The sequence below is a fragment of the Salvia miltiorrhiza genome, chromosome 2 (assembly GCF_028751815.1).
Source record: "Salvia miltiorrhiza cultivar Shanhuang (shh) chromosome 2, IMPLAD_Smil_shh, whole genome shotgun sequence".
NCBI lineage: Eukaryota > Viridiplantae > Streptophyta > Magnoliopsida > Lamiales > Lamiaceae > Salvia > Salvia miltiorrhiza.
The window spans coordinates 9366329-9390910 of NC_080388.1; the positions used below are offsets into that span (position 1 = coordinate 9366329).

General features: G+C 40.7%; 1 protein-coding gene across 1 annotated transcript; it reads left to right on the forward strand.

Moving 5' to 3' along the window:
- The first annotated feature begins 1616 nt into the window (after positions 1-1616).
- On the forward strand, positions 1617-4478 carry LOC131012952 (CRIB domain-containing protein RIC10-like). The gene is made up of 5 exons (XM_057940934.1): positions 1617-2034; positions 2777-2943; positions 3027-3121; positions 3397-3490; positions 3950-4478. Exons 2-5 carry the CDS (start codon positions 2883-2885, stop codon positions 4159-4161), a joined length of 462 nt encoding a protein of 153 aa, XP_057796917.1. The 5' UTR covers positions 1617-2034; positions 2777-2882; the 3' UTR covers positions 4162-4478.
- The last annotated feature ends 20104 nt before the right edge of the window (positions 4479-24582 follow it).

Here is a 24582-nt window from a genome sequence, read left to right on the forward strand (position 1 = left end):
GCGCCTCGGCGTCCACATGGCACGCCTAGATCTGCACCGCCTTGTTCGCCGGTAAGGATGCTCGAGGAGAGAGAGAGAGAGAGAGATGGGGCCAACTTAATTTAAAAAAATTCTAACGGTGTTTTAACGATAATAAAACACAGGGGGTAATTTGGTTCGATTTTGCCACGTTGAGATAGTAAACAACGGTTACCCTTACTATAGAGTCTTGTACGCGATAGGGACACCATCGATAGGGGGAATTTGGTACTTAACCCTATATTTAATTAAAGTGTATAATAAATAAATAAATTTTTAAACCCTCAATTTTCAATAAACTTTTACTAATATGTAGTAATTTTTTAAACGTATTTTATATGTATAATTATTTTGTACCCCCATAATTAAATAATTCTAGATCCGTCCGTGCTTTGGGCATATTATCTTTGATGAAAAAAAGAGAATTTAAATCGTTTCTTGAGGACCAAACTAAGTAATATAATTGATGTTTTAAATTAGTTCTTTAATATTTATAATCTATATTATATGAAAAAGCCAACATTTCAATTTGAATTCAATTTCAAATTTCAAAATTTAGTGCTAATCTTGTAGTTGTAAATTATAATAAAATTAAAGGTTAATTTATTTATAAATTATATTTTTCTTTTTATTTCCTTTTTTTGACCATCTTATTTTTTTTTTATTTCTTTCTAAATATGTGAAATTTGATTAATTATAAAATATTCCCTCCGTCCACGAAAGAATTTCTTATCTTTTTCTTTTGGGACGTTCACAAAAAAACTTTCTACCTATTTTTGAACTATAACCCACCACTTATAATTACTCTTACTTTTCACTTTTTCACTTTTTCACAACTCTCAATATTAATTATTACACATTTTCACTACTCCCAATACACTCAACAATCTTTTCACTACTCTCAATACACTTAACTATTTTTTTTTCTTAAAACACGTGTAACTCCCTCCCAGGAAGTTCTTTCTTGGAAGGATGGAGTATTTAATATGCATATAAAATTAAAGATCACGATAAGAGTTTTAATTTGATATATTTTATGTATATATTTGATTTAAAATGTAAAACTTATGTTTATTCAAAAATTAAATTTTAAAAAATCTCACTCACCTTTCATCTCTTTTTTTAAAATCTATTTTTCAATATATTTTTTTGTTCATATTTTAACTTTTTTTTTGCATTTTCATAATATTCTATTATTTTATATTATTGTGAATCTTTTTTTATTTTTTTATCTTTTTAATATTCAGTTCAAATATATTCAATTAAATTTTGTATTATATTTATAAATATATAACTAAGTTGGTATCAACTTTATACAACCCTAGAAATATAAAAATGTTTCTCATGTATTGCATGGGGTTCAAATGCTAATTTAATTTTACAAAATGAACAAATGTGAACGCTGTTTGCGACGTGTATCGAGCCTGATTTGATTAATTAATTAATGAAATTATAACAATAATGATTTTTATTTTGTCAAATATAACCATATTGATTTTAATTTTATTTTATTTCTACATTTATTTTATTATTTTGTTTTGTCCATTGTCTTTTCCCTTGAAATTCACCCCAACAAACCCCCACCAATTTTTTGGGAGATTTTTGTGGTATCTCCACATCTTTTCCTCCCTCTCTCTCTTGTTTCTCTCCCATTTCTCTCTTCCCTCAACCTCCAAAAATATTCCCACAGCCACCAAACACAATTCGCGTTGGATTACTTCTCCGACAACGCCACCGACCCCAGCCCTATATTTCCTCAAAATCATTCCACTTTCTCTTGATTTTCTTCATTCGATGCCGACGTTAATTCTTCTGCTAATCAGCTCATCATTTCCTCGAATTATCTCGACTCATTGAAGAAGCCCCTTTGATCAAATTATTTTCGTTGCATGCATATATGCTTAACGTGGCATGTTTACACCAACAAATTATTTGAAGATATGAATGCGACCTGCAGAATGATAGGAGAAGATGATGCGTCTCTCTTAAATCTCCTTCCCCCCTATCTCATTTAAGGTGCTCCTTCATTTTTTCCTTTATCCTTGTGTATTAATAAATTCAAATGATTTTGTATGAAATATTCAAACGACAGCATATCTAAATCCAGGGGAGGATGCAGAAGAAATCCTTGATATATATATAAAGGCTATATTCTTTAAATTTCAATTTCGAAATTTTTTAAATATAATTTTCCTATGATATTATTTGATGGTAGGAACTTTTGCATAAGAAAGGGACAATTTGGCTTTAACAAAAGTTTATAGCATGTTATATAAAAAATGGAAATTGGAAGTAGTCCGTCGTATGCATGACTTCTTAATATTATTATATAAAGAGCTTTTGCTTCTTATTTTATCTAGGACACACTTTTTTACGATGATCAATAATGATTTCTTACTCCCCCTCTGGTGACTTGAACACCCAACCTCATGGTTGGAGGGAAAACGTTTTATCAATTGAGTTGCGTTTCGTTATTATTCTGTTAGCAAATAGCCTGCACGTTCGGGCTTTATTATGCCTTTATCCTTTTCTTCTTATGCAAATTCTTGACAGCAAATGGAGAGATGCCAAAAACAATTATTGATCATACGCATTGTGGTGGCTAAGTGAAATATACCAATCCCAAAAAGCTAGTTATCTTTGCACCTATCTTGATGCTTTCCTTACCCATTATTTCCCATGAAAAGGAAAACAAGAAATAAATAATTAAATTTGATTGAGATTAATTAATTATTGATGCCACTTGCTTTGGAAGTAGGAAAAGGAGGAATCCCTGTTGACAAATTGGTGGTGCTTTCTCCTACAACATTGTGCTTCATATCCTATTACACGCCAATTCCTATCCGATCCCTACGGTTTCACATATGGGAACAAAAATGAAGGGGATATATAAAGGATTCAAATACAGCCTCACTCAAATGTTTGGTAATTTCCTATATGTCCAAAACTAATCACACCATCTTGATTAATTTTGGGGGTTTAATTTAGTAGTTTTTTTTTTGCTACAGTGAAGGAGCCAGAAATGGAAATTGGGGGTCCCACTGATGTGAAGCATGTAGCACATATTGGGCTGGATGGATCCTCCGGAAGTGCACCCTCTTGGGTAAGTACATTAATTTCATACAAATTAGGGTTTAGGGTTTCTATGAAGTTGATGAATATGATAAACTAAACATTGAAATTTTTAGACGTGGAGCTAACATATTTAAAAATCGGGGCTTGGGTTTATAAATATTTTGATATTCGATTAGGTTGAAATTTTAATTTTGAGAAAATTTTGAAATTAATCAATTTATGGTATATATATATATATATATATATATATATAGTACTATCATGGATTTTATCTTTATTATTTTTTTCTGCTAATATATACAGATGAATGAATACAAGACAGGGAATGATTTTGCAGCAACATCAATTGGTAACGGCTCGGGTTCTGGATCCGGCATTTCTCCATGGTCATCTCGAGGTCGTCCTCTTGAAATCTCTATCCATTAAATTTTAGTCCGATCGAATCCTTTATTGTAAAAGATGTTTTGTTTTCTATTTTATTTTGAATTCTTTGCTAATTTGATTTACCTTTTTTAGTCGAAACCCCTTTATAACAAGAAATGTTTTATCTTCTATTCAGTACCATCGTATACATGTTGAGGAGGTCTCTTGTGCGAATATTTGTATAGTGTGGAGCACTCACAAGTGTCCTATTACAGTATGCATGTGAGTGGTCCGCACCATGCGTAAGTCCGTACAGAAGAATTTATGATATATGAATAAATATGGAGTATGTATAGGGTTTGAAATAGAGGATTTAGCATGCCCTTTCTTTCTTGGTTTCTTTTTTTCCTTCAATACTTTTTTGTTTCTTCATCCATTTCTTGGTGAGTCAATAGTGATCAAGGGCTGGTAAATTCTTGGTTATTATGAACAGAATTTGGCGAGTCTATGAGGCAGCAATCGCAATCCGATGAGCCATCGACGGAGGTTGCTGCCGTGAAAAAAAAGGAGAGGAGGAAGAAGCCAAGATCGAATAACTCTCCGAAATCAAACGGCTCTTGTTCATCAAGGCCTTCAAGGCAAGGGAAGCCAAAAGCCAAATTCATTGAAGACAATGCAAAAACGACAAACATCGAAGTTGTATAAAATCAAAACTTGTGAATTTCTTCACTTCTTGAAGGGTCTTCTTGTTTTTCCTACTCTGCAGAGTTAATTATCCAATTGATGTTGTAGGAAATTTGTGTGATTTAGGGGGGTGTATTGTGTATTATTTTGGAGGTGAAATACAAAGGGGCTAAAAGATCTAACACTATATAAAGATTGATATGAGAAACTAAATTTCTTTTTTCTTCTTTTCAACTTTTTTTCTTTCCTCGGAATTGAGACGAGGAGGGCCTTTGTAAAGATTTGTTAACCTTGTTATTTTTGTTGATGAACAATTAATTGTGCTGATTTGAATACTATATATTACTATTTGATCTTAACAAGCAATATGAGCATTTGCATGTTGTGCATTCTTACTTGCGTGTTTTTATTCTAGTTAAATGTTTTATACGACGGTCAATATTGATCACTCCATGTTCTTTGGAAAGAAGTCAAGGAGATATTTATGGAAAAACACATCCACCAAGTGAACGATTTTGAGTCTTTGCGGTATTGATTGATGCTTATTATAAATGGTCTCAGACTCTCATGTATATATACTAGCTTTTTAGTACTATCAGCTAATCAAATAATAAATCTAAGAGATCAATGCCCAAAATGCATACGCACTAGCTTCACATCTTAGTTATTAACCTCTACCGCTAGACCAACACATGCACACGAAGGGGTCTACTTTTACGAATGCACACTCTTATGGAACAAAGAGAGTATATTATATATATATATAGGAGTGGGCTAGAATAAAAACACATTTTTTGTATAAACTATAAATGAATTAAAATGTATGAATTCTATGTAGAACACGTATGAATTGGCTGTGTAACTGTATGAATTGCAAAAAATAAATTTTTTGCTACCTTTGAGATTCGAACTCAGTACGAGAATTCATCCAACAAGGTGATGAATCAATCGTAGATCTTGATGATCTAAAGGCTAAAAATTATTCCTATTTTATACAAAAAAATGTGATTTTATTCTATCCCTCCCCTATATATATATATATATATATATATATATATATATATATATATAAGGGTGGGCTAGAATAAAAACACTCTTAAGTGTATAAAATATAAACGTTTCTTAATGTACGAATTTTATGTAGAACACGTATGAATTTATCCAACAGAGTTACGAATTGCGAAAAATAAATTTTTGTTACCGTTGGGATTCGAACTCAGGACTACGAATTCATCCAACAAGGTTACGAATCAACCGTAGATCTTGATGATCTAAGGGCTGTGTTAGGTCCGGAGGGTCTCGAATAGGTGTATGGGAGGGAGGGGGGAATACACCTATGGGCTATTTTTCTCCTCTAAAACAGAGGGATCTCAAGATAGAGATCAAAACGAAACTTTACACGCAAACTATGACACCTATTAACTGAAAGGAGTTTTGACCAACAGGGTTGACGACTGATACTGAAAACTCTTCAGTAAGGAGTTATCAGTTAAGTTACTGGAACTTAACTGATGCACGTAAAGGCTTCAGTCGAGTTTGCTAAAATAGAGATGATAACACTCTTCCTGACTATCAGAGGATAGATCAGTCAGACTGATATCATACGCAGCGGAAATAACTTTGTTTCGTAATAGCCTCGGTTGAGCACGTTGTTAGTCTTAGGTTTCTCTTTGCAGTTATTCAGTATTCAGTTTATCAAAAGTAAGAACACAAGTAAATATGTAAAGACTGAAAGCTATAAATAACACAAAGACTTTTACGTGGTTCGGAAAACACTTTCCTACATCCACGGTCGGTTGATCAGACCAACAATCCAATCTGCAAGTGCTTAACTGGTGCACTGGAAACCGAACCGTGTGCTTGCCGGGTGCACACAACCGTACCACTGAATATTCCACTCTTCAGTACCCACACTTCACTCGTGTCGGATTTCTCACTCTTACCACAGCCCGTGCTAAGATCTCTCAGAGTCAGAGTACATTCCTGAACTCCGAATCACTCAACACACTCTACTCTTTCTTTTCGAAAAGAGGTTTGAACACTTGCCAACTATACTTCAAAGAACAAGTTCTTTGGAGCAAGTTTGATCTTGGCTTCTGGGTAAACAGAGGTTTGCCTAAGGTCTAAGAGAATGTGTGTAATCAGCAGTGACTAATTTTTGGCTTTGGAATTCTCTTCTTCGATTCAAGCTTTGGGGAGGTTAAGCTTTTGGCTGAGAAACTATTTTGGCAGAGTTTCAGCTTATGTCGTTGAATCAGTGAAGATTGAAGTGATCCTCGAGCACTACTTATAGGAGAGATTCTGAATAAATCTGTTGGCGGAGAACGTCTTTAAGATTTCTTCCGTTGGAGAGCTTTTTGAATTTGGGCTAAGGCTTCAATCTTCGAGGTTCCTTGTTTGGTGGAAACGACTATCTTGAAGAGCAGGAGATGTGACGTCTCTGATAAAGTAGCCACCAAATAGGAATGACCTCTGCAGAGAGGGATGATCCTGAGATCTCTGCATTTAATGCAGCTGTACAATGTGAGCACGTGGCTTCCTTTGAACGTTGGAAGTTCAGTCCGAGGAGGAATGTTTAACTGATACTTGACTTTAGTATTAGTCCGCTGAGTCCACGGAGCACGCATTAAGTAATCAGTTCCGAACTGATTCTTCAACTGACACTTCAATTGGTATCTTCAGTCTTCAGTCTTCAGTCCTTCGTTCTTTAGTCTTTAGTCTTCAGTCTTCAGAACCACAAGCTAAACTAGAAACGAACTCTAACACTTGAGTTCAAACCGTTCTAGTCTATTACAATTAAGACCTATGGATTTTGGTATCATCTAAACAAGGATTAGGATATTCCACAAGGTTCCCAACAATTTCCCCCTTTTTGATGATGCCAAAACCATACAGCAGTTCTAGACAAACAAAAAGACTGAACTCAGAGCACAAGTTCTAAAATAGGGTGAATACAATTCCCCCTTAACAAAAGAACCTAAAAACTTGTACTTAGAGTTAAGAACGTAACAGTTCTAAAACAAAACAAGGAGAAGACAGTAAAACATTAATCAGAGCCTGGACAAAGAGTCATTGTCTTCAGGTTGAGATCAAAAAGAAGTTCTTTTCATTAAAAGTAAGACTGATAAGCCATCAGTCGAGGTACAGAGCAAGACTTACAATGGAGTAAAAAGAAAAATAAAAACATCATGGGAAACCCATGGACTCCAGCAGTCTGCATCACTGCGCCTTGAACTTCTTGAACTTCATCTTATGTCTTCGTGTTCCTAAGCTTGTTCAACTCTCACTTGTTTTCCGTTGATTTGAGGTCTTATCCTTTGGCTAATCTTCCTCATGATCATTGAGATGATCATTTTGCTTGATCGTATTCAGTCTTTTGAGAATAAGTCTCTTAAGATCTTTCCCCCTTTTTGGCAACATCATAAAGGTAGAATTGACTGAAGGATGAAGCTAAGACCATTGCGAGGAAACAGAATCGCATAATGGTCGAGAGAAAGATGCTGAGGGTAAAAGGTAGATGGAGAATGCGGAGGTTTAGAAAAAGAAGAAAGTGAAGGATGAGAGGAGACGAAGAAAGGGGCAGGGGTTGATTTGCATGGCTCTCGAAACTGGGAAGAGAGCAGTGAACATGCAAACCAAAGGAGGTTGAGAAGAGGGTTTTTGGTGAAGAGAAAGAAGCATAAGAGGGGAGGTGTGTGGGTAAGGAAAATCGAATCAGTGGCTATCATGAGGATAGACACTGTCGATGTTGCGCCAGTTGACAACAAGCTCCTACTCATTGTTGTTGCACCACACGGACGCTTCACAAAAAGGTGAGAAGCTCGCTTGAGGAACAGGTGAAGTCCGTCTTCTTGAGACAGGTACTTCAAACCGTATGGTCAAAGGCATGAGGATGAAAGACACTCGCTTCGCTGGATACAAGTGAGGGTAGAGCAAACTTTGACGTCGGAGAGACGTTGAGATCCAGTGAAAGGGTCCGGTGAAGACCAAGTATGTGAGCGTCATTCTCTCACTCCATGACTTTGCAGTCATTGATTTCTCCTTTTGTCGGAACAAATTTTCTCTGCAAACTTTGGAAAGATTGGAATTTTTTCTCACAGTGAAGGCTGTGGAGAGTTGTTAGGTGATGCAGAAAATATGTGAAGACAACATGGTATAAATAGACAAATTTACCAAGTAAGAAGATGAAAAGTTTTTCGAAGACTGTGCCTAAAATATTTTTGAAGTAAAAATTCACGTCCGCCGTCACTGTAGGGGACGGAAGCTTCAAAATGTGAGAGGTATCATTGCATTATGTCATGTGATTTATGCTTAATTGTTCTAAATTTTAGGGTTTGCATGTGCATATTTTAAGTTAAATCTTCTAGAAATTAGTGCGTTTTATGGTGTATTTTATGCTTTGCATGAGATTTAGGATTTCGAGATGAAGAGTGCAAATTTTGGAGAGTTCGGGCTAAGAATTACGTTTTTGTGCATACTCTGGCATGTCAGAGAAGTGAAGCCCCGCATGCTAGAGCAGCGAAATGGAAAGCCAGAGAAATCAAGAAGCTAGAGAAGTCATTCACCAGAGCAGCGAAATCACTAGCCAGAGAAATGCTCCAGATCCAGAGAAGTCATTCGCCAGAGCAGCGAAATCACTAGTCAGAGAAGTCATAAGCCAGGCCAGAGAAATCAAAAGCCAGGCCAGAGAAATCAATAGCCAGTACAGCGAAGTCAATCTCCAGTGCAGCGAAGTCAAAAAGCCAGAGGAATCGAAAGCGCCAGAGGAATCGAAAACGCCAGAGGAATCGAAAGCGCCAGAGGAATCATAAGCGCCAGCGAAATCGCCAGTCGGAGAAACCGAGAGCCAGAGCGAAAGCCGTTCTGCTGGCGAGAGCCACGATTTCCGCCATAGTGGAGATTATTTTCAGAGCGCGCGTCACAGCTCGATTTACCTTCCTTTGCACGATTCTATTGCCTTTAGAATTCTACTTTGCATGGCAACTTCCATGGTGATCTAGAGGGATTTGAAGTCTATAAATAGGGCCATACTTTTCATTGTAAATCATCATACTTTGCCCTAGTTTTAGACGCCATCTTTGAGATCTGTTGGCATCCGAAGCTTAGGATTTACTTGCTTTCATAGTTTCGATTTTCATTGTTTTTAATTAGGTTTCAATTTAGTTTTGTTTAGTTTTAATTCTTGGATTGTGATTGAGTGACACAATTGCACGTTCAAGGATTTTACGGTTTTTTCGTATTTCAATTCAATTTATTTTGTTTAATCATGTTTACGTTTTTCGTTCATGTTTATGCTTTCTTTTTAATTATGCAATTTAAATTATGCACTTTAGTTTCACGCCTAGATTAGTTGGTTTTTAATTTACAAGTATTTAATTTCTTAAGTTAGGTTTAATTTGAGTTGTTTAAATTCTTGCCTAGGTTAAGTTTAAATTCAAGTCAAGTTTAATTTAAGTTTAAGTTTAAGTTTAAGTTTAAGTTTTTAAAATCAAACTCTTTACTGCTTTCTTTTATTGCTTTTTCTTACGATACTACTAAAAGCCCTTAAAGACTTTCCTTGAGAGATGACACTGGGTCAACTTACCATCACTAGGATGTCCTTGTTCTATTGCAAGTCAACTTAGAGGTGTTTCTAGTTGAGTCAAATTTTGGCGCCGTTGCCGGGGAAAGTTTTAGGCGTTTTAGTTGTGTCGTTTTTACTTGCTTTATTTAATTTCCAGTTTTATTTCTCTCGTTTTTGTTTTTACGTTTCTTCCACTCGGTGCGTTTAATTCGTGTGTTAAGTGTTGTGTATGCAGGGACGCCGTAGTCTGAAAAGAAAACTAACGTCCCCGCTGGATAACACTCGGACACATACCAGAGCAGACGTGTTATACTCTGACTCTGATTCTGAGGCGCACTCTGACTCCAGCGCTGACGTTCCAGAGCAGACCATAGTAGAGGAGGAAGCCAGCTCTGACCATTCAGAGCAGACCATAGACACGGCAGAACACACTAAGGAGGAAGAGGCCAGCCACGCCAATTTCAGCCCTAAGCAGAATATAAACAAGGAAAGGAAGGAGATGGCTCAAAACATGGAGTACATGGGAGACTTCACCAGGCCGGTGATTGAATATACCAACACGTCGGCAATCGTGCTCCCCACTGCTGTGAGAAACTACAACCTCAAACCCAATGACTCGAATTTGCTGCCGGTGTTCCACGGGATGCCAAGCGAGGATGCTCTGCAATTCATCCGAGATTTTTGCACACAAGTGCAAACGATTCTGATGCTTAGCCTCACGGAGGACCAACTCAAGCTCAAGTGCTTTCCCTGTGCACTTAAAGACCGGGCAAGGACGTAGATGCTATCTCTGCCGCCCAACTCTATCACTACGTGGGGAGATGCTTGTGAAAAATTCATGCTGAAATACTACCCAAGTCATAAGACACAGGAGCTGCGAACGAAAATAATGGAGTTCACCCAAGGAGTGGACGAGCCTTTGCATGAAGCTCGGGAGAGATATGAAGAACTCATCCGTCAATGCCCTCAACATCAATTCACTAATGTTATGTTGATGCAGTTCTTCTACGATGGGTTAGTGCAAACTGCCCAATTTATGGTGGATAGCACGGCAGGAGGTAACATAGCTCGGAACATCGCGGCAGATCTGAAAGAGATTTTCAAGACCTTGGCCGAAAGCTCCCAACAAAAGTCCGTCCGTGGAAGAAGAGTTGAAGCCAGCGCGGTGACAAATCAATTCGAGATGCAGCAGCAGTTGGCCTCGATCATGCGGGAAGTACAACAGTTGAAGATGGACAAGATGGAAAATTCAGCTCCGGTGCAGAATCCAGCTCTGCCGAATTCAGCACCGCCGATGTCAGCTCTGCCGATGTCAACCCCGCCGAATCCAGCCATGCAGTACGTAGAGCCGTGTGGTATATGTGGAGATTTCAGCCAGGGAGCCAATGAGTGCCATAGAATGGGAGAATTTACTCCGGAAGGACAAGCTGAGGTCTATGCGGCACAAGGATTTCAAAGCTAAAATCAAGGGCCAAGCAGACCATATGGGCAGAACATGAATCAAGGTCAACAGAATGTCATTGGAGGATGGAGAAATCAGCCGAATGCTGGGTGGGGAAATCAAAACTTTGGGGGGAATCAATACCGTCGACCACCCCAAGTGGGCTACCAACAACAACCACCATACTTCCCACCGCAGCAAGGCTCCTCTCAACCATATAGACCGCCATACCAACACCAACAATCAGCCCCGCAGTAGAGTGCACAGCCCATGCCACCACAGAAAACATCTCTCGAGGATACCTTGCAGTCCTTCATGGAGATCAGCAAGCAGAACATGGAGATGACTAAGCAAAATTTTGAGTCTCAATTCGCCACAATAAAAAGACTTAAGACTACCGTGGGGAAATTATCGGGCACTTTGAACCAAATTCAACAGCAGCAGCAGCCCGGGAAATTTCATGGCCAACCCCTGCAAACTCACCAGGCTCAAGCTGTCACTGTTCTCCGCAGTGGTAAGATGGTGGATAACAAAGTGGATATTCCTGCACAGACCAGAGCAGAGCAGCCGAGCTCTACCTTCACCAGAGAAGAGCAGCCGAGCTCTACCTTCACCAGAGAAGAGTAGCCGAGCTCTACCTTCACCAGAGAAGAGCAGCCGAGCTCTACCTTCACCAGAGCAGAGCAGCCGAGCTCTGCCTTTACCAGAGCAGAGTTGCCGAGCTCTGCCCAGCCCAGACCAGAGCTGCCGAGCTCCGCTCTGACCAGCCCGACTGATGGAGAGAAGGCAGACCAGCAAAAAGAAGGAGAGAAGGCGAAGGAGGTCAAGCTCCACAAAGCTACTTCACCCTATCGACCTCCGATCCCTTTTCCGAACAGATTGAAGAATGAAAAGCTTGATAAACAGTTCGCCGACTTCTACAACATGTTCGCCAAGGTGAATGTGAATTTGCCTCTTCTTGATGTAATCCGAAATGTGCCTGCATATGTAAAGTTCTTCAAGGAATTGGCATCCAACAAAAGAAGGTTCGGTGACAATGAGAAGGTGTTGGTCTCCGAAGTTGCAAACGCAATCATGCAGCAATCTTTGCCACCCAAGCAGCGCGATCCAGGTAGTTTTGTGATTAATATTGCTTTGGGAAATGGTAAAGAAGCCACGGGTATGTTAGATTTGGGGGCTGGGATTAACTTGATGCCTTACTCTATTTTTCAACAATTAGAGTTAGGTAATTTGAAATCTACTCGCATGTGCCTCCAACTTGCTGATAGGTCCGTTAGGTATCCCCGTGGTATAGTAGATGACATCCTAGTTAGAGTCGGGGATTCGATAGTGTGATGAGCCCAGGTTTGTGCTCTATTTTTGTGTTTGTTTTAAGTCTAGATCGAGTCTTTTTTCCGTGTGTTTGTGTGGTTTGGTTGCCTGGGAGGGCATAGTTCAATGGCAGGAACCAACTTGCGGGGAAGAAGCCAAAGTGCCAGAGAAATGGAGTATCAGAGGATTCAAAGGGCCAGAGTAGAGAAGCGCCAGCGGAGTCAGCTTTACCAGAGGAATCAAAGGGCCAGAGGAGTCACAAAAGCCAGAGCGGAGACGATTCCTCTGGATGCCAGAGCGGAGACGATTCCTCTGGAAGCCAGCGGGGAAGTCATTCCTCTGACCGCCAACGAGGAAGCAATTCCTCTGGACGCCAGAGCAGCCAAGTCAGCTGAGCAGAAGAATCCTCAGAACATTCCAGGGGTCGGAAGCACTGCCACCTCTCGTGAAAGAGGCATGCGCCAGAAGCAAAGTGATTGTGAAAGTAGGATTTTCCCTTATGTCCATAAGTACCGCACGAGAGCTGGCAGGCGAGAGAAAGAAGGAAGGAAAGAGAAGACAGAGGTGCAACAGACGAGCGAGGAAGAAGTGCAAGTGGGAGTCCGAGAAAGGCGGAAGGCGGTAGCTATCCAAAAGAGACCGATAAGGCCAAATCACAGCCTTATCCAAAAGGAAATATATCTTCATGAAGATTAGGTCTGAAAAAGGATACGCATCTCCATGCTTGCATGGATCCGGCCGCAAGTCATGGGCTGGGCCTTCAAACCCTAATGACTCCTATAAATACCCGAAGATCTTCACAAGCTAAGGGTGCTGAAATTCCATCCTGTTGTGCATTATTTTGAGAGTTAGAACCAGAAGGGCTGTGGGGCAATTTCCTAGTACTTTACCATTTTATGTTTTGCACGGCACTTTCGGCCGTAGGTACTTTCATTTTCATTTAAGTCATTTCAATTCCAGTTATGTTTTCTTTTATATCTTTAGCTTGTGTTATTTACGTTATGGTTGGCTAAGTTTATATTCTGATTTGGGGTAAGATGATCTAAGCATGAATGAATAAACTCGAGAGGTCTAATTTGGGCATAATAACTATATGATCATATTCCCGATACACTAGGTTTGATTCCAAAAAGGTTATAACAACTTGGTTAATTAATTGATCACTAGTTAACTAGGGAGTTCTGGCCACAAGTAAAACTTTGGGTAAAAGGCGAGTTGCCATCGACCTCCAAAATAGTACAACTGGTGTTGGAGCCGTGACTACTTTGAAATATCGGCGTAAGAGTCAAGTGGGTCTATCTAGTTCTTAAAGCATTCTGGGCAAAGCACAACTAGCGATAGGCCATCGCAGAGAGCGTGGATGTTGTCCGGGGTAGTTGATCTCCATTAGCTGACCCTTCTGAGGAATCATAAACTGAAAGGATAGATTGGGCAGGGGTTGTTGTGTGCGTGACGAGTGACAATAGGGGCACAACAATTCTTATGCCTATAACCACTGGTATGTGAATATAGTGACTAATCTTTGCACCAATGATCGAGTGTCAATTCAGGTTTAGTGATTGGAACCCAAGTCAGAATTGTTTTGTTATTTGATTTATCTCTTTTGTTATTTCAGTTTAGATTGGATATCCGTTCTGCCCATAACCACGTTTTGGTCAGAACACCGAGGAAAACAAAACCTTTTTAGTGACACCCTTACAGGAGAAGTTACTGCTCAGTTCCCTGTGGATTCGACTCTGGACTTACCGCTAGCTAGTCTAGTTGTGGGCAGAGGATTATTTATTTGCACAAAGCTCAAACGACAGCTTCGTCAAATTAGCGTCGTTGCCGGGGATTTGAGAGCGCTAGTAATTTCTTTTGTGATATTTGTGTGAGTTTTGCCTTCACGTTTGTGTATGCGTCGTACCAGGAGTGCAGGTAACGAAGATCTTTTGTTCCACGAGGATATCGAAAGAATTGCTCGAGAGAACAACGCTGCTAGACGCAGGGCAGAACAAGAGGCACAGACCAGAGAGAGACAATTAGAAGCAGAGAGACAGAGAGCAGCGGAGATAGAGATGGCAGAAAATCCAGAAGGGCAGAATATTAACGCCAACAAAACTCTCCGAGACATGATGTTTCCAAGCAACCTAAACCTCCGACCCTCAGCCATAGTACTACCGGAGATCACTGGAAACTGGGAGCTGAAGCATACTCTCATCCAGATTTTGCCCAAATACAGTGATATGCCCGGAGAGGACCCTCAAAGACATCTTCAAGACTTTGAGATGGCATGTGGAACGGTGCGCACCGCTAGCCAAGCACTTGGCGAATACATCCGACTCCTCACTTTTTCGTTCTCTTTGTTAGAAGGTGAAGGAATATTAAATTGAATTAATACTCGATTGCCCGATGATCGTTTCTTGGATTATTATTAATTCATCATACAACGATTAATTCCTAACATGCTCCTATGAATTTAACAGCTGCACACAGGTGTTAGGAAAACTTACTTGAGAATCGAATGCACAAACGGTTGATGATCGCGTCGAAAGATTATGACTCCAGCTCTGATCTTCTCGACTGTATCCCGCTCAATTCCCAACGTTGGATGGACAACGAGCTATGGAAATTCCCAAGACAGAAAAGCCTCACACGTTTCCTGCGCCTCCCTCTGCTCTCAAAAACCTAATTTTTATCAGTGTATTTTCCTGAGAGCTGACAGCTGTATTTAATAATACAGAAAAGGGGAGGAGGCGCCACTTTCTTAGTGTGGGCCGAAAATTCTGTCTTCTTGGGCAAGGAGACATTGGGCCAGCCCAGGGACCAGATACAAGGAATAAAGATGGGCCTCAAATAAATTAATTTATCCATGGTCAGCCCAGACCATAATTAATTTATAAATATCAGTTCATTCCACTAGAGAACCGATATTGACTTACCCCTTTATTGCCGGTGATGAGTCGGGGCTTGTATTTAGACTTATTAAATCTCCGTATTTAAAATATCCGACATCCATTAATTAATTAGAGCTCAGACAGCTTAAATTAATTAATCTCTTAATAATTCCTTAAGCAGTACCACTCAAACTTTATTATTACGCCTGAACTTAATCAACCTGCAGGATTTAGCGTAATAAACCTTATTGAGCTCCTTAAGGGGATGTCATTATCCTATACCGGATACGGGTACTAATACAGATAATCAAATATCATATATTAACCGCTATCACCCAAGATACAGAGTACTCGAGTTAGTATATAACTTTCACCCATAGTAAGTCAAAGTGATATACGAGTTAACATATATATCTGAATACTTATTAGTATTAAGATTCATAAGTCACCGAGATCTTGATTCTTCACTTAAGTCAAATAGAAGAATACATCTCAAACTGTGGTCCTATCAATACGTAATGACGTACCAGTATAGACAAGTAGCCAAGACAAACTACTTCCATCTATACTGCAGCCTAAACCAATAACTTGTCCTAGAGTTATTTCGGCTGTGATCATATTATATCTCTTAAGGTTATTCCAATTATATGGTCTTCTGTGATCTACAACACACCATATAATCTACTTATACAGAGATAAAGAACATACATATGCAATCATGAACACAATCAGATAGGAGATAAGAATAGTGAATAACAGGAATCATTGTATACAAGCATAAAGTTCTTGCTTTCAGTATACAAATCCAACAGAGACGATTCCTCTGGATGCCAGAGCGGAGACGATTCCTCTGGAAGCCAGCGGGGAAGTCATTCCTCTGACCGCCAGCGAGGAAGCAATTCCTCTGGACGCCAGAGCAGCCAAGTCAGCTGAGCAGAAGAATCCTCAGAACATTCCAGGGGTCGGAAGCACTGCCACCTCTCGTGAAAGAGGCATGCGCCAGAAGCAAAGTGATTGTGGAAGTAGGATTTTCCCTTATGTCCATAAGTACCGCACGAGAGCTGGCAGGCGAGAGAAAGAGGGAAGGAAAGAGAAGACAGAGGTGCAACAGACGAGCGAGGAAGAAGTGCAAGTGGGAGTCCGAGAAAGGCGGAAGGCGGTAGCTATCCAAAAGAGACCGATAAGGCCAAATCACAGCCTTATCCAAAAGGAAATATATCTTCATGAAGATTAGGTCTGAAAAAGGATACGCATCTCCATGCTTGCATGGATCTGGCCGCAAGTCATGGGCTGGGCCTTCAAACCCTAATGACTCCTATAAATACCCGAAGAGCTTCACAAGCTAAGGGTGCTGAAATTCCGTCCTGTTGTGCATTATTTTGAGAGTTAGAACCAGAAGGGCTGTGGGGCAATTTCCTAGTACTTTACCATTTTATGTTTTGCACGGCACTTTCGGCCGTAGGTACTTTCATTTTCATTTAAGTCATTTCAATTCCAGTTATGTTTTCTTTTATATCTTTAGCTTGTGTTATTTACGTTATGGTTGGCTAAGTTTATATTCTGATTTGGGGTAAGATGATCTAAGCATGAATGAATAAACTCGAGAGGTCTAATTTGGGCATAATAACTATATGATCATATTCCCGATACACTAGGTTTGATTCCAAAAAGGTTATAACAACTTGGTTAATTAATTGATCACTAGTTAACTAGGGAGTTCTGGCCACAAGTAAAACTTTGGGTAAAAGGCGAGTTGCCATCGACCTCCAAAATAGTACAACTGGTGTTGGAGCCGTGACTGCTGTGAAATATCGGCGTAAGAGTCAAGTGGGTCTATCTAGTTCTTAAAGCATTCTGGGCAAAGCACAACTAGCGATAGGCCATCGCAGAGAGCGTGGATGTTGTCCGGGGTAGTTGATCTCCATTAGCTGACCCTTCTAAGGAATCATAAACTGAAAGGATAGATTGGGCAGGGGTTTGTTGTGTGCGTGACGAGTGACAATAGGGGCACAACAATTCTTATGCCTATAACCACTGGTATGTGAATATAGTGACTAATCTTTGCATCAATGATCGAGTGTCAATTCATGTTTAGTGATTCGAACCCAAGTCAGAATTGTTTTGTTATTTGATTTATCTCTTTTGTTATTTCAGTTTAGATTGGATATCCGTTCTGCCCATAACCACGTTTTGGTCAGAACACCGAGGAAAACAAAACCTTTTTAGTGACACCCTTTATAGGAGAAGTTAATGCTCAGTTCCCTGTGGATTCGACTCTGGACTTACCGCTAGCTAGTCTAGTTGTGGGCACAGGATTATTTATTTGCACAAAGCTCAAACGACAGCTTCGTCATAGTGCCCGTTGATTTTGTTGTACTTGAGATTGGGGATGTGCACGAGAATGGTAGAGATCACACTCTGCTATTAGGAAGACCCTTTATGGCGACCACTAACACGTTGATTGATGTCAAAAATGGAACTATTAAAATGACAGTGTTGGGGGAGTCGGTGTCTTTCTCGGTGCATGAAAATCGGGCTATGCCTTCTGCTAACTTTATAAATGAATGCTCATATATAGATGCTATTAATGGCTTGGTTGAGAAGGTATTTTTACAGGAGCAGGAACGCGTGGAAGTTTGCGCTGGATCTGCCGACATGGAGGAATTAGCTAAGGAAGCCGAAGAGTTCAGCGCTGCCCAGCCAGCTCTGCCCTCCTCTGCCCAGCCAGCCCTGCCGAGCTCAGTGCTGCCAGGCCATACCGAGCTGCCCCTTGATGAACAGATGGGAACCAAGAGACCAGCGCTGGAACTGAAGGAACTCCCTTCTAATCTCAAGCACATCTTTTTAGAAGAAGGAAAGGAGAAGCCAGTCATCATCTCGTCTACTCTAACTATAGAGCAAGAAACAGCACTACTCGAGGTGTTGAAGAGAAACAAAGCAGCACTGGGATGGAGCCTAGGAGATATATGTGGCATTAGTCCTGCCACATGCATGCACAGGATCAACCTCGAGGAGGGAGCTGCACCCAAGCGAGATGCCCAGCGACGATTAAACCCTGCTCTGATGGAGGTCGTGCGAAAGGAGATCCTTAAGCTACTTGCCGAAGGGATTATTTACCCTGTCGCCGATAGTGAGTGGGTGAGCCCAGTGCATGTCGTGCCAAAGAAAGAAGGAATCACGGTTGTGCGCAATGACAAGTTGGAGTTGGTACCGACGCGTCCTACCACGGGATGGCGGATGTGCGTTGACTACAGGAAACTCAATGCCGTCACCAAAAAAGATCACTTTCCTCTTCCTTTTGTTGATCAAATGTTAGATCGCTTAGCAGGGCATGATTTTTATTATTTTCTTGATGGCTTGTCAGGTTACTACCAAATCGCAATCGCGCCGGAAGATCAAGTCAAAACTGCCTTCACCACACCTTTTGGGACGTTTGCATGGAAGAGGATGCCATTCGGGCTGTGCAATGCACCTGGGACATTTCAACGATGCATGATGTCCATATTTTCTGACATGATTGGTAAATTCGTGGAGGTTTTTATGGATGATTTTTCGGTTTTTGGGCAGTCCTTTCATGATTGTTTGACTAAGATTGATGTAGTGTTGCAAAGGTGTATTGAAAGTGGCCTAACCTTGAGTTGGGAAAAGAGTCATTTTATGGTTACACGTGGTATTGTCTTGGGTCATGTGGTGTCTAAGCATGGACTAGAGGTCGATAGAGCTAAGGTGGAGGTAATCCAAAAGTTGCCGCCCCCTATTGATGTCATGGGAATTAGGAGTTTCTTAGGTCACGCCGGTTTTTACCGGCGTTTCATTAAAGATTTCTCTAAAATTAGCCAACCTCTATGCAAACTGCTAGCTCAGGACATTCCTTTTAATTTTGATGACTCTTGCATGCATGCCTTTCAAACATTAAAACTTAAGTTGAGCTCTGCCCCGGTGGTGATTGCGTCTGATTGGTCATTGCCCTTTGAGATCATGTGTGATGCGTCTAACTCTGCTGTAGGAGCGGTGCTAGGTCAGCGTGTGGATAGGATGTTACGTGTGATTTACTATGCTAGTTTAACTCTGAATAGTGCACAAGTAAATTACACCACTACTGAAAAAGATATGCTTGCTGTGGTCTTTGCCTTAGATAAATTTCGAGCCTACATCATTGGTTCTAAGGTTATTGTCCATAGTGACCATGCTGCGCTTCGATATTTGATGACTAAACCACAAGCTAAAGCTCGTCTAATCCGTTGGGTCTTACTGTTGCAAGAGTTTGATGTAGAGATCAGGGATAGGAAAGGGAGTGAGAATCATGTAGCTGACCACCTTTCCCGCTTGGATAATAATCTGATAGACTCGAGTCTTAATTGCATCCCTGAATCTTTTCCTTTTGAGCATACATATGCATTAACCGTTGATAAGTGCAGCACTGCCGAGCTCTGCTCTACCGAAGCCAGCTCTACTGTGGCCAGCTCTGTCGAGCTCTGCTCTGCCCAAGCCAGAGCTGCCGAGCTCTGATCTGCCGCAGCCAGCTCTGCTCTGGCCAGCTCTGCCGAGATCACCTCTGCCAGCCTTGCCGAACTCAGCGCTGCTCAGTCCAGCCCTGCGAGCGCCGAGCCCTGGTATGCTGATATTGTCAATTACTTAGTTTGTGGTATTCTACGACCTGAGCTGACATCGCAGGAGAGAAAGAGATTTTTAGCTCAATGCAGGCACTATTATTGGGAGATTCCTCACCTTTTCAAGCTCGGAAAGGATGATGTCATTCGACGGTGTGTGCCGGCAGAGGAGCAACAACAAGTGTTGAAAATGTGCCATGAAGATCATTGTGGTGGACACTTTGGGGGGCAGAAAATAGCACATAAAATTCTTCAATCAGGTTTGTTTTGGCCTTCCATTTTTAAAGATGCACACATTTTCACTCTTGCATGCGATAGGTGTCAGAGAGTAGGGAATATCGGCCGCAGGAATGAGATGCCTCTCCAAAGCATATTAATTGTCGAAATTTTCGATGTGTGGGGCATTGATTTCATGGGGCCATTTCCTACTTCGCATGGGTTTCAATATATTTTACTTGCTGTAGATTACGTGTCCAAATGGGTTGAGGCTATCCCCACGCGGACATGTGATGCTAATGTGGTGCTCAAGTTTGTGCAAGAAAATATTCTTTCTAGATTTGGATTTCCTAGAGCTATCATTAGCGATGGAGGGAAGCACTTCTGCAACAAGTTGTTTGCAAAACTCATGAAGAAGAATGGGATCAAGCACAAGGTTGCAACACCATACCACCCACAGACCTCTGGACAAGCCGAGATGAGCAATCGGCAAATCAAGGGAATTTTGGAAAAGACGGTGCAGCCCTCGCGCAAGGACTGGTCCGTAAAGTTGAATGATGCTCTCTGGGCGTACAGAACTGCCTTCAAAGGCGTGCTTGGGATGAGTCCGTACCGTCTCGTCTATGGCAAGGCCTGCCATCTGCCGGTGGAGATTGAGCACAAGGCTTATTGGGCGATCAAAGCTGCCAACTATGATTTGGACTCTCCTGTGAAGCAGCGCACGCTGCAAAGGGAGGAGTTAGATGAGCTACGCAACGAGGCGTACGAGAATGCGAGGATCTACAAGGATAAAGTGAAGCGACTACATGACCGTCGCATTTGCCACAAGAAGCTTTGCCCTGGAATGAAGGTGCTCTTGTTCAATTCTCGACTTAAGTTATTCCCGGGAAAGCTAAAATCTAGGTGGAGTGGTTCGTTTTTACTTAAGGAGGTGTTTGAGCATGGTGCTGTTGAGCTATTCAATGAAAACACGAAGGAGAGTTTCAGAGTGAATGGCCATCGAGTGAAACCATACTACGAGCACCAGAGCTCGACTATGGAGGTGGAGTCTCAAGCTCTGCACAACCCTAGCTGAAGTTTAGCTCTGAAGTCGGGCTGGAGACTCAAACTCTAGCGCTTGGTGGGAGGCAACCCACCGTTGGTTTGTTTATGTTTTTTTTGTTTTGTTTTTCTTGTTCTTTCCTTGTTTTTCGTTGTTTGTTTTGTGTTTTTCCTAAGTTTCGGTTGCTTTGCGGATACTATGATGCTTGGTGTGCATGTCTTGTTTTCAGCGCTGCAATTCTCAATATGCCTCCAGCGCTGCTGCCACCACCGCTGCTGCTCTGCCAGCGCTATGCTTCTCCGCGCTGCACTTCTCCGCGCTGACCTACTTCAGTGTGGGCACTTTCTACTCTGCATCGACCACAAACTCCACTCTTCACCACCTCTCACGATGCTTCAGTTCTTCCATGCCAATAATCAGGGACGTTTTCTCCTCTATTCTTATTTCTTTTGTGTCCTGAGGACATGGCATGCTTTAAGTGTGGGGGGTGTTTTATTGTGCTTATGCTTTCAATTGGGCGAGATTAGTCTTTCTATGCTTAGTTTTTGGTCTTGAATCTTGCTAATTTTTATGAATTTGTGGAAGAGTAGATGGTTTTCGATGCGCGTTTCGGGTTTGTGTTTGTTTGGTGGTTATTCTTGTTTTACCTTTAATATGTGTTTCTTGATTGTGCAAAGAATTAAGAGTTTTATTGCAACATTTTTGTAAGTAAGTAACACGTGATTTGTCCGGTAGATGCTAGAAGGAGTGTTGTCATTGTGATTGCCTACGATCGTATCTTATCTGTGAAAATGTTGGACGAATTGCCAACTTCAAAATTGCCAGCTCTGAAACATCTGGCCTGTTCTGAAATGTGATAGCTCTGAGTCTCTGCTCCTCTAGTCTAACTATGAGCATGGGAAACCACGTGAAAAGACTTTGGATTACATTCAAATGGTTTTTATTTCACGAATTATGGCTCAACTGTCGAAAATCTTAAGCACACAAAGTGTGAAAAATGGTGATATTGATTATAAAGGCGATCACATTAGGGAATTCACTTCTAGCGGAGAATTGGGTCTGATCGAATTGCTTACATTACTCTTTTGTTGCTTCTTAAACTTTGAGTTACTTGCATGATCGAGAGATGTGTGTTGATTGTAAAATTTTGAATTGACTTTGTGAATGTTTTGATGGAAATTTGCATTGTTGAAATCAATCTCTTCCTAGGATTCATACGGATTTTGCTTGAGGACAAGCCAAAGGCTAAGTGTGGAGAGGTTGATTTATGCTTAATTGTTCTAAATTTTGGGGTTTGCATGTGCATATTTTAAGTTAAATCTTCTGGAAATTGGTGCGTTTTATGGTGTATTTTATGCTTTGCAGGAGATTTAGGATTTCGAGACGAAGAGTGCAAATTTTGGAGAGTTTGGGCTAAGAATTACGTTTTTGTGCATACTCTGGCATGTCAGAGAAGTGAAGCCCCGCATGCCAGAGCAGCGAAATGGAAAGCCAGAGAAATCAAGAAGCCAGAGAAGTCATTCACCAGAGCAGCGAAATCACTAGCCAGAGAAATGCTCCAGATCCAGAGAAGTCATTCGCCAGAGCAGCGAAATCACTAGTCAGAGAAGTCATAAGCCAGGCCAGAGAAATCAAAAGCCAGTCCAGAGAAATCAAAAGCCAGGCCAGAGAAATCAAAAGCCAGGCCAGAGAAATCAATAGCCAGTACAGCGAAGTCAATCTCCAGTGCAGCGAAGTCAACAAGCCAGAGGAATCGAAAACGCCAGAGGAATCGAAAGCGCCAGAGGAATCATAAGCGCCAGCGGAATCGCCAGTCAGAGAAACCGAGAGCCAGAGCGGAAGTCGTTCCACTGGCGAGAGCCGCGATTTCCGCCATAGTGGAGATTATTTTCAGAGCGCGCGTCACAGCTGGATTTACCTTCCTTTGCACAATTCTATTGCCTTTAGAATTCTACTTTGCATGGCAACTTCCATGGTGATCTAGAGGGATTTGAAGTCTATAAACAGGGCCATACTTTTCATTGTAAATCATCATACTTTGCCCTAGTTTTAGACGCCATCTTTGAGATCTGTTGGCATCCGAAGCATAGGATTTACTTGCTTTCATAGTTTCGATTTTCATTGTTTTTAATTAGGTTTCAATTTAGTTTTGTTTAGTTTTAATTCTTGGATTGTGATTGAGTGACACAATTGCACGTTCAAGGATTTTACGGTATTTTCATATTTCAATTCAATTTATTTTGTTTAATCATGTTTATGCTTTCTTTTTAATTATGCAATTTAAATTATGCACTTTAGTTTCACGCCTAGATTAGTTGGTTTTTAATTTACAAGTATTTAATTTCTTAAGTTAGGTTTAATTTGAGTTGTTTAAATTCTTGCCTAGGTTAAGTTTAAATTCAAGTCAAGTTTAATTTAAGTTTAAGTTTAAGTTTAAGTTTCAGTTTTTAAAATCAAACTATTTACTGCTTTCTTTTATTGCTTTTTCTTACGATACTACTAAAAGCCCTTAAAGACTTTCCTTGAGAGATGACACTGGGTCAACTTACCATCACTAGGATGTCCTTGTTCTATTGCAAGTCAACTTAGAGGTGTTTCTAGTTGAGTCATCAATGAGGTTCTCAAGAAATTTGATCACAGAGGCAAAAAGGTTGGAAAGATTTTTAGAGAAGATCAGGACAAGTTCAATCAAATCCGATTTTCCTTTTAAAAAAAACTTGTCCTTCTCGGATATTCCATTTTCCAACAATCAGTTAAAGGTTTTGAAAGAAACTGATCAGTTAGAGAAAGATTTTGAACTTAAAACATAAAGCTCTTAACTGAAATAACTTATTTTAAATAGTAAGCTTGAAAAACACTTACTGATCGACTGATCATTGTAGTCAGTCGATACCACTTGATCCTGGTTGATTTATCAGGATGACTTCTCTTCAGATGAGCACTTGTCTTCATTGCTTTCCACGTCAGCGGTCGTAGAACAGTAGTTGGTTGACCACCAGTCAGCATGACTGTTTGAGAAAGTCTTCAAACACAGCATCACTCTTCTGGGTTGATGAGGTCGATCCTTCCACACAGATTGTTGAACCTTTCTTCTGGAAGAGCTTTGGTCAGCAAGTCCGCTCTCTGAACTACGGTCGGAATCCATTCGACAGAGATGTCCTTCTTTTCGACGTGATCACGAATAAAGTGATGTCGAATAGCAATATGCTTGACTCTGGTGTGATGAACTAGATTCTGGGAGATTGCAATAGCACTGGAGCTGTCGCAATAAATTGGAACTTCCTTTTCGTCTATCCCATAGTCCTTCAACTGATGGACTAACCATAGGAGTTGTAAACAGCAGCTTCCGGCAGCAACATATTCCGCTTCAGTTGTGGAGGTGG